At 39.7% G+C, this 11426-nt stretch overlaps 1 protein-coding gene across 1 annotated transcript; it reads right to left on the bottom strand.

Moving 5' to 3' along the window:
• Nucleotides 1-217: 217 nt before the first annotated feature.
• Nucleotides 218-9043, bottom strand: LOC104514347 (SERTA domain-containing protein 2-like). The gene is made up of 2 exons (XM_010158005.1): nucleotides 8917-9043; nucleotides 218-1073 (listed from the first exon to the last, which is right to left on the bottom strand). The coding sequence occupies exon 2, from the start codon at nucleotides 1067-1069 to the stop codon at nucleotides 218-220; it is 852 nt and encodes a 283-aa protein (XP_010156307.1). The 5' UTR covers nucleotides 1070-1073; nucleotides 8917-9043.
• Nucleotides 9044-11426: the final 2383 nt, after the last annotated feature.

The raw sequence follows: 11426 nt of genomic DNA, 5'->3' as shown, positions 1-11426 counted from the left end.
TTGCACAGTCCTGATAAATAAATATTTCTTTTTTTTTTTTTCCTTTAAAATCTGCCACTTTTTTGGTTATAAGTTTTGGAATTAGTTAGAAAATCCCACTACAGACAAATTATTTTTAGTTTGTGTTTTAAGGAATTCTTTACAACTTTTCCAGTGGCTTTATTCCTGAAACCAAATGAAAGTGGCAGTTAAAAAGTATCTTTGGGTAAAACAAGTATCAGGATCCAACAAGAATTTCCATGATGTGGTCCAACTCACTCAGATCTGTTCTACATATCTGAATGTTGCTTGCTGAAGAAGAATTACAGGATGGAAAGGTTTTCAATGGTTCTTCTGTAGCAAGAGATGGTGGTCTGGGCAGCATTAGTGGAGGGCAACAGAAGTCTGAATCGTACATTGAAGTGTCAATGTCTTCAAAAATGTCATCTATTGCCAGATCCTTCAAGTAACTAGTTGAATTTGAAATCTCAAAGGAACCAAACACACATTCAGCTCCCTTCAAATCCTGTCTATCATCTTCTAGTTTTAGACCGGTATTTTCTGGAAACTTTGGCTGGTCATCTCCAGTAGGAACCAGACAAGTAGGCGGGCTTATATCTTCTACAAAGTCTAAATCCTTCAGAATAGATGAAATAGCAGATGACATATCATCATCTGAAACTATCAGCAGGCTATTTTCAATTGGGTCTTCTACAGACCGCAAGTCGCAACAGTTAGACTCTTGCTGACTAATACCTGAAGGCAACTGCAGAGAAATCCCAGATGACTCCATCCCTGTGTAGCTGTGAGAACTAGGAGTAATGCCAGGGCAGACGTTAATTGGCTGCTGAGTACTCTCTTGTCTCATCTCCTCTTGAATTTGCCGTACTGTGTTGGCTATGAGGACAGAGCGGTGCAAGTTTGGTTCCACCAGCGTTTTGTACGTCTGTAACTTGGTGAGGCACATATTAAGCACCAACTGCCTCTTAAGTGGATATGGCAGGTTTCGACTGGAATCGAAGGCACTCGAGAGACCAGCCATGTTCTCCTCATAGTCACTCAGCTTGCGCTTTAGACCTCTCCCCAACATGAACCTGAAAGAGAGGAATTATCAATTAACCCTGGGCAAGACTATTGCTTCTTCTGCAAGATCTCAACAGACATGCTTGAAAAGTCTGTAGCATACAAGGTATTGGTTAACTCGGACTATAATGCCATAGAACACCGAAAGACAGAATAAAATCCTATGCAAAGTACTGCTTTCATTGGTAAGATGCACTTTCCAGCTCTACTGTTTCACATTTTTTTTAAAAAACAGAAAATATGAAAAATACTAAAGCCATTTGGTTTTTTTTAATGGTTACACACTCTTAAGTGTTGGTTTTAAGCTTTACTTTTAACTCTACTAGGAGAATATGAATTGTTTAAAAACTCTAATAGGTGAGCTTTTTAGCCTCTTGGCCATTTAAGTTCTACAGCATACAAAAAACCATTTATGAGAATGTCCGAATGTCCACATGAAATAAGAGATGCTTATACTAAGGATCATAATAGTTAAACAGTATTTTAACATTTCCATTTTAACATTTGTTACTGGATACAGTAAGAAAGATTTTAAAGCTAGTTTCAACACATTATCTTCATGTCTTGCTCAGTGTCTCCGAGAACTCTCTACAGAACTCCCTTCTCTTCTTCAGCAACAGAACGTTGTGCTACTACAGTTCAACCACACGCCTAGGCCAACCACAGGGCCTCCCATGGGATCCTTATATCCAATTCCATAGCTTAGTAGGTTAGCTCAACGGTGGGAAGAAATCTGGCTGGGCTACAGAGCTCAGAGAATGATGATCGGTGATCATGTCTACTGGTTCACAGCCTGCTACTGAGTTAACAGTAAGGTCAACCAGCAGAAGGTAATCAAATGGCCTAAGTGACCAATTTTGGTAAATAACGAAAAGAAATAAGCATTTAGTTGCTTTCAGTGTGCTGTGGGTGCTTTTGCATTGAAATACGGAAGGTCTAGAACACTGCGGTACAGAAAATAAACCCGTCTACATGCACACCTAAAATACGATCCAAACAAATGCCCATTTGGGTATTTTGCAATAAGCACTCAAAATACAAAGTGTTTTATTCGACACAAGCAGCACTACGCAATGACTTGTATAAACAGAGGAGTATACCACACACAGGAAACAATGGTAAAATCTTGATTACACACAACTTGATGAGCCCATGGAATACAGACACCTCACTCCCAAACAATTAAAGAAAATGAAGCAATCGTAAACTAGACACCCAGCGGCAGATTGAGGGCTGATCCTTCCTACACAATGATCCAGCCCCTGCATGCTGCACAGGGCCTCCCAACTTCCTTTCCATGTGAGCACTGGACACTGCCAGCAAGAGCTCAGCTGATCGTCGCAGCTGCCAGCCCGTCCCTAGACTTTTGGGGACAAGGAGGTGGCAGCAGGATAAAGCCTCTTTTCCTTCTGGGATTTCTCCAGATTTGCAGGAAGCACTGCAGAGCTCCATGGCTACATCCATCTGCCTAGACAAGGCTGTGGGAGAAGAGCTCCTTTGGAGGAACAGAGTGTAAGCAGGCAGTGTGTACTTCTCAGGAAAACACACAGGAAAAACAGTTGGTAAAAGACTTGAAGACTTCCCGGTCATACCCTCTTTTTGTTTTAGGGATATACCGGGATGAAATCAAATTTGCCCTAAGAATGCATTTTTACATAACAGGCAGTAGTTTGGCCAGTTTACTAACAAGTTCACTATTTAAAAAAAAAAAAAAAAAAATTTAGTTTCTTGTAATTTTACCAGCGCTCCTTTTTTTTTTTTTTAAAACTTTGAAGTCTGTTTTATTCCAAAGTTTTCTGCTAAACTGCCACAGCACCAGTCACATCTCTTTTAAAGAAGGTAAGGTGTTGGCATGTGGTGTGTCTATTCACCTAGGTAACCTTCCCACACTTTATCACACACCAGTCCCCCATTCCAAACAAACAGAACCGGACAGCACTGAGAACTCAGTTACAAATAAGGATCAGCAGATACCTGGATACAAAGTCCAGGCATCAAATATAATAACTAAAATATTGTTGGGGGCAGCGTGTGTGTCAGGCATCCTCAGTCAAACTATCGCCAACAACGTCAACCACCAGTAATTTTAGACACAATCTATGAAAAAAAAAAAATCACAGTTATGTAGGACTTTACAGTAAAATTGTTGGTAAATATATAAATTCATAACATATCATGAAGACTATTAGTGTCTGCAAATCATAGAAAACTCAGAATAAAATTATTAACTCTTCATGTTAATAACGTAGCATTTAAATGTTGTGTACTAGCTAAGGCATGACCTCGTCCCATTGCGATGAAGAGTAAAATCATACATGAAAATGGCTATTTGTTCACAAAGCACCATCCTTCCCATACACTTCCCGTGCACCCTGTTTTTTATTTCTCTCCACCAGTTAAAGCAGACCAAAATTCACACTCACAAGGGAACAAAATTAAGAGCACACAGGAACAGCAATTCTGGCATTTCATACATTGAGAATGCTTGGTTTTGACAATTTACTGCTTTTAATATATTTAAAAATATGTATTTACAATTCCTTAGACACACACAAAATACTGAACTTAGCTATTTGAATTGTATAAATAATGTTCATTTCCAGCATCTCAAAAATTGGGTAGTATTTAAATTCTGTAAGCAAGCTTAAAGAGTAAGCAAACAATCACATGTGAGGATATACAGTATCACAAAACCAACTTAAAATGAAATGTTTAACTTTTGAATCCGTACAGCAGTCTAATTAGACTAAATATTTCATGCTTATATAGTCATCTCCTTTCATTCCCCAAATCTCCTGCATAAAACGTGTCCCAGAGTATTTTAGAAATACGTTACAAAGCTTGAGCACGACAGCACCCTGAACTACAAAAATGAAATGCAAGAAACATTATTTGCTCCAGTTTCAAATGTTCCCACTTAACAGACTCTCTGCTCTCTAGATGTCAAATTTTTTTTTGAATACACAAACATACTCCTATCTTATGTTTTACAAAACCTACCTGTTTAGTACAATATTTGACTAATTGCACAGACCTGCAAGACTTCAGAGGTTACATAAAATTTTGGAAAAGGCCGATGAAAGCCAGAGTACCACTGGTACAGTGGATTTAAAAATGACTAGTGCCATGGTTGCTACAGGAGACATTAAATTTCAGTTCTTGTCAAACACACTCAGCTGCTGACCTACAAAAGATACAAAGCCCCCTTGTTACCAGCTAATCTACATTTTATCAGGACTTTTGCTTTACTTTCTAACATAAGAATTTCTCACAGGGTCATATCCTTAAAGCACTCTGTACTTTCTAAGTAACAACTTCTTACGGAGCATTGCGTATTAGCGCACACATCCCAAAACAAAAATTCACAAGCCAGTCAAGTGCTCTCCCTTAATACCATTGCTTTGTAACAGAAGATCTTGATCGCTTTAATTATGCGGCGCCCCCCCCACTTCAGTTTTTGGTACTAAGGAAAACAAACAGAAGTCCACACAAAAATCCACACTACCATGCCCAGACGTATTACTGAGTGACTGCTGCAGAATTGTCAGCTCAAAGAACAAGTTGGGCATACTAAAACACAGTGTCCAGAAACTCCACTCTCCTTACTCCAGTCTAGTTCCAGGAACATACTCAGATCTCAAAAAACTGGATCAAGTAACCAGATTTTGGAATGTGCCAATCTGATAACTCTGTAGTTTGTAAGTAAATAAACTGAACAAAAATTAAAGTTTATGCTAACTTCAAATCTGAGATCTGTACATAGCTGTACAATAGAAGAGGGAAGCTGCAAGTCAGCCTTCTCTTGCGCTTTTAAGAAAAAGTTCAATGACCAACTTTTTTTGAGTTCAGCTGCTCTGTTTTAGAATCTTTTGTCAGGAAAAAAAACCCCACAAACAATGAGGAACACCACATCTCAATGATTCTTCTCTGGCATTTTCTCATCTTCTCTCATTACAGTAATGCAAACCCAGCCACAGGCTATTTATGGTAGAATGTTTTAATTACAACTACTTTGCAGATACAGAGAAAAGGAGCCAAAGTGAACTCAATATTTAGGAGTGCTGAACTCCCCGTCCATGTCCTTGAATTACAATGGAATCTGTACATACAAATCCTGCCCCTGATAGCATGTTCCTGAGTTCCTTCCATGGAGGACATTTCACAGAAACTCCTCCCTGCAAAGACGGGAAGAAGCATCCACGCACTGTAATCCTACACCGTACCAGAGTTTGAAAAAGCTTCGAGGGAAGAGGCACGTCCCTGGCTGGCAAATCCATCCAGAACACCAAACACACGCGCCTGGTCAGAGCATGCAGCTACGCAAAAGAAACATTCCAGGTGACCAAGAAAGATCCACGTTGTGATGTGCTGTGGACAATGCAGGGCTCGTGCCACCATTTCAGAGGAAAAACACAGCTCCATCTGTCACAGGGTCCGATAGCGCAGTGCAGCTGCCACCGACACATGCTTAGGAAGTACAGCTGGAAACAGCCACAAGGAAGAATGCAGCATGTGAAACCTCCCCATTACTTCTACCCGAGCAAGCCACCTCTTAAATTCCTCTTCCTCACCTTCCAAACAAGGTTTTAAGACTGTTTAGAACTCAGAACTGCACAGAGCTTTAATTTCCAGTAGAGAAAAGCTTCAAAAAACATGAGCGTATAAAACACAGCTGCCACAGTACTGTCTGAACGTGAACTTTTCATGCACAAACAAGCACTATAGTCAACAACTCAAGAGTTACTCATTTTCCATTAAAGAGTATGTTTCAGTAGCAAGATCATCAATAAAGTACTTGGCCTGCACTATGCTGGTCAAAATCATTTCAGTGATAGTGGTTCCCTTCTGGCTTTTCTTTTTAGGATACTGTTAAATTCAGACTTGCTTGATCCTTCTCATACAGCCACAGTGTTGCATTTTTCAGCCCCAGACTGTCTCAAAGGAATAAATCACTTGTGCTTTAGGACAGAAATGCCCGATTTGAATAGGTGTAAGCACCTCACGAGTCAAAGCTGCCTGTCTACTTTTCAGTAACGTTAAGTATTAAAATCAAAATTAGAGACTCCTTGCTATTGTAATTTGGGTAATTCCCTTTACAAGCCTCCTTTGGCTCATAACTGTAGAAGGCAAGTAACAGTAAAAACAGACAGAAGTCTTTTGGACTGTAAACTTGTGTTAGTGAGTGACTGACTGAAGCTGATTAATAACCTGATTTTTTTGCTCTCCCCTCTCTTCCATGGAGATGTTTGACAAGCACCCATCCATCTGCAGGAAGTGCAAGGAACACAAATATCCCTACAGTTATGCTTATTTCCCAGAATTACATGTGCCATGTAATGTTTTTAATGATAATCTTTCCCCTACCTGACATACATTTTAGCTTAGTGAACACAACTTCATTAACAGCTTTAACTAACTAGTAGACTGGCTCTTGACTAGTATTCCATGTGTAAGAAGCTGCATAAGAAAAAGGTAAGGCTGAAGGTGCAGTTAACAGCCACAGTGTAAATCCTTTTCGCCCATCTGGACTTAACACTGATCACTTCAACATGACTTACGTAACACAGTAAGCTCTCAGACTACACAGAACAGCAGATCTGATCTAGTGCCCTCAGCGAGTTCTGGAGATCCCCCCATCACATCTTGGCTGTTAGCAAAAATTAAGAGGAAGGGAGGGAGGAGGATTAAACACCTTAGAAAACACCAAAGTAAAAAGTAATTTGGACCTGAAGACACTCTAAGATACACAAAAATGTATTTTAGTCCACTGTCTACCCACCCCCTGCCCTGCCCCAGTTTAACCAAGATGAGTAACTGCTGGGGAGGCACAAGTGGCTAAAAGTGTGCACACAGGGAGGAGTGCAGTCCTACCAGCTTACTCCCATACCTAAACTCCTATGTAACAACTTCTGTACAGGAATTGGAAATTACCAGAAATACTGCTTCAAAAAGGGAGAATTAATGTCACTGTCTGGTCACCAAATCCTGACCTATAATGCATCAAGTCTGTTACTAGTAAAGCAATAGGGACACAGAACTATGATGTGCTACTGTTCACACTTAAACACCCCCCCGCTCCCTCCCTCACCCCAAAAACCACACAGAAAAACCTCACACCTACGGATGTGCCTAACATCCTTTCCTGCAGTTTGAAAATAAGAGTAGGCTGAACAGCATTCATTAAGTAGAGGAAAGGAATGAATGGAAGATTCAGTCTAACACAGAATTAGTCTGGAATTCATAACCTTCCCACTGTCACTTCACTGTCTGCAGAAGTAGAGAATAAATATGTATCTTACACTAATATTTTAGGAGCTGAAATTATGTTTACAAAGCACTTCGGAATAAGCATTACCTTGATTTAAAAGTTAGTTTGAACCCCCTCGCACACACAACCTGTTTATGTTACGTCTATTGGGACACGGAAAATTCCTGCACTTAAAGGACATCTTCCTAAGTTCCTGACTCCCAATTTATTCCATAAAGCACTGGCAAGAGCTTTGCTTTACAAACTACCACGGCTAAGTTTCAGAGCACAGCATCTGACTCTGCACAAGAAACTCCGCTGTGGGGATGTGTACCTCCCACAAGTGGATCTGGGCTGCTTACAGTTAATTGACTGTCGGATTCTCAGCAGCTGCTATCTGTCACTGGAGGCCAATACAGAAAGCTGCTGAGGCAGGGCCAGTGTTAGGTACAGAAAAACTTCCACCCTTAAAAGAAACCAAACCACTGTCACTCTTCGCCTTCCTCCCTACCCCCCAACTTGTGTATTTAGTCCCACATTTACAAATAAAGCTCACAGGTGTGTATTTTTTTTTGAGTGTGTTCAGCAATTTTTCTTCCCCAGGAATGTTGCATGGATTTTTATTCTTTTTGCAGAAGAAGGACCTGGAATCATTTAAACTACGGACCAACAGTAATTAGCAAAAGCTAACACATGATCAAGAATTACTAAATCTCAAAACTCCCATAATAAAACTAAACCGTAATTAAATGAGAACGTAAAGGAATCCAAACAACAAGAACCAAACCACGAGGGTTCTATGGAAGTACCTCACTGGAGAGTCAAGCGAGCATTAGACCTGCCAGCTTGACGACATACCTCCTTGCAGCTTGTTCTAATCGACTGAAGAGGTCTCAATCTGTTTTCTTTACACTCTTTACTTCAAATACAGAGATACTGGCTGAATTCATCTACATAACACTGAGAGGTATTTTAGGGTTACAGCGATCTAAATAAAGACTCACTGGTAACAAATGTTACAGCTTATTAGCTACATCATATCCACATGCCCATACAGAAAACAAATGGACCATTAGCAGCAAAAGCAAACAAACAAGCCCTTTTCCTGATAGTTTGTGGTCCTCTTGCTCTAGCTCTCTGTATGGAATATTTAGGTACATAATTTTCAATACCCAAATCAGAAATCACTTTAAATTTTCTCTAACAGAGCACACAACAACTTTTCTTTGGTATCCAAAATGCATTCTCCTCACACAAGACCAACATTCAATTTCAGCAGCTGAACTGTGGATCTCGCTGTAAGACTGAAGCCTTAGATAACAAATTTCCAAGAAACATGACCATATGGCAATATTAAGTTCTTTTTTGCATTATAGTCACGTTATAGTACTTCCTTGTTATAAAGGGGAAAAATAAAAGCAATGCAAATTCAAATGCTCCGACCAAAGAGCTTACACTGTTCAGTAAGCCCAAAGCACTTCATACTGTATACCCCATTTTTAAAAATTATTTTTCAGTTTACCATTCTAATGAACATCTACAGCTGATTATCAGAACATGTGTTATGCACACAAGATACGATTTCATAAAAGCATACAAGTCGTTACCCTTAGGAAACAGAATAGAGTCCAGGCAGGAAGATTCCAGATTTTGCATAAAGTGTGGTCATCCAAGGGTCTTGAGCTATTCAAGAGGCCAAGCCATCCACGAAGGTAGGATGATGTGACTTAAGGGGAAAAACAAAACAAAAGCAGAGTATTTCATTACTACCTAGGTGGTTTGGATTTTTTTTATTCTAACAGAAGAATTAAGTACACAACTGAATACAAATTCTTAAACAATTTGTGCTAAATCCTATTAAAAAAGTTAAACTGAGCAAGAAAAACTTAAGCTCAGGAATACGCTGAAATTGGAGAACCTTATAGTTTGCTCTATGAACACACAGAACATGGACATTATCCTGCATAAACAAATATTGCAGAATGGATCATTGATCCTCCAGTGTTAGGCTTTAGGATAAGAACTTGCATTCATATTTCTTCAGGTTACTGAACACCGATTTACAGTTGCAACCACCTCAGAAATCACGTACCAGAACAGACAATACCATGTACTGTAAAGTAGTACATTTCAGAACTATCCTCTAACATTTACCGGCTGCAAAAGGAGTTTGATTTATATTAAATTCCCTAACTTGCCTCATTTTCAGCATACACAAAGATAACTGACAGGATGTCCTAGGATTGTATATAATATTCAGTGTGGCATCATTTTCAGCAAAACCCTGATAAACTAACATCTGCAGTTTGGCTAGAGACCACATGGATTAAATCATGGATTAGATCAAGGCACTGGAAACTCTGGGAAATGTGAAAAGCCTGAAGCGACAGTAAATGATGGACTAGGCTAGGAGATGCAGGGGGAACTGCATGATCCATACTCTTGTGGTCTCAACTCCACCTGAAGAATAAAAGTTTTTTTAATTCAAAGAATTAAAGCCCTTATGCAGACTAACAGCCCACCACCTGGACTCTATTTAGCATGCTTGTGTATGCACAATATACACAGAGACACCTGCACCCCAACAACAGCAAACTGATTACTTCAGGAATTTACCACAAGAGCAAGGATCAGTACTTATTGGAATAAACGCAGTCCTCCATGATCAAGAGCTCATACGTCATTTTACAAATCTTAATACACAATGAAAGGCAGTCTTACATTTAAAGAGATGGACAAGTAAATGAACACAGTTCACCTTGCATCAGGCTATGAGCTGCTATGTTAGCCAAGGGCTCCTCCATTTACAGGATCTCAGAACTGTAAAGATGCAGTAAAACAGCAGGAAAATGCCTGTGACCTAAGAAGACCAAATCTAACCCACACCAATAAAAACATTAATACCTCCCTTTCTTTCTAGAAGCTAACTGCTCTCCTGTCATAAGGAGATCCATGCTATTTGTAGATAAAAAAAACCCAAACAAACAAACAGACAAATGAAGATTCCTAACCTATTTGCTTTGAAACAGCAGGACTTCAGGTCACCAGGTTTATTAAAGTGCACTTGTTGGGTCACAGGGGGCAGTGCACATTCATTGCATTTTCTATACAATGAATATAAAAGAACAAATGTTTTAGAATTTTGAAGCCTTTTTATCATTAAAGAATACTAAAAAAAGCTAATGAGCATACTAAAATGCTGTAAAGTTTTAGAATCTGGCACCTTAGTTAAAAAAAAGAAAGCTAGAAGTGTTTGATAAGAAATTAAATACTGCTAATTGTATTTTAGAAGTCTAACCTTTTGCTAGGAGCTGAAGTCTAAGAAGTTATCGAATGTAATTCCTTTATTATATACCTTAAAGGATTCCTGCAAAATTAACTGGAGAGGTTACAATTTTCCCCTACATGATTTCACACTGGGATAAGTGCCAGGAAGAAGTACAGAGGTGGGGTTACCAGGTTTAGTTTTTACAATCTGGTTAAAAAAAAAAAAAAAAAAGGAAGACAGGCGGTAGTTGTAAAGCACTGATATATGTGCAGCAGATTATTTCTTCTTTAATTTTCTTTCCCTGCCTTCCCTCACAGCTTCCCAGTACCTGTTTACAGGTCGCTTTAGACACCTGAGATTATAGCATTGATTTCAGCGTTACGGTTATTTTCCGTATTTCCATATTGCAGTTAACTGTCTGAACTAAAGAGTCTCAGCTGTATCAAAGTAGAGAACTACTGCACAGGGCACCTACTTATGCTTTTGGAAATGAACTATTCCAACGTAAGTTTTAAAAATTCCAGGCCTATCTAGGGCAGAAACTGCACTTATTAGTGAGATGAATTCACGACGTACGTAGGAGACCAAGCTTACACTCCTCCAGTCTTACCCACCTACGTGCAGCTCAGACCAACGCTCGCGTTTACTGAGACAAACAAAATCAGCTCTTTAAAACGTAACCGCAGCAAATACAAGGCTCGCAACTACCAAGAGGCAGCGATCAGGAGTGCCGGACTTAAAACGCTGCGGTGCAGGGAAAGCCTCCTCCCCGGCCCGCTGCTGCGAGCGCACACGCACCCACACCCCGGGAGCTGCCTCCATTCGGCCTTTGTGGAAGGGGAGTCGCTG

Source organism: Eurypyga helias, unplaced genomic scaffold (genome assembly GCF_000690775.1).
Source record: "Eurypyga helias isolate BGI_N326 unplaced genomic scaffold, ASM69077v1 scaffold23340, whole genome shotgun sequence".
Taxonomy (NCBI): Eukaryota; Metazoa; Chordata; class Aves; order Eurypygiformes; family Eurypygidae; genus Eurypyga; species Eurypyga helias.
This window is presented reverse-complemented; position numbering and strand designations above follow the sequence as displayed.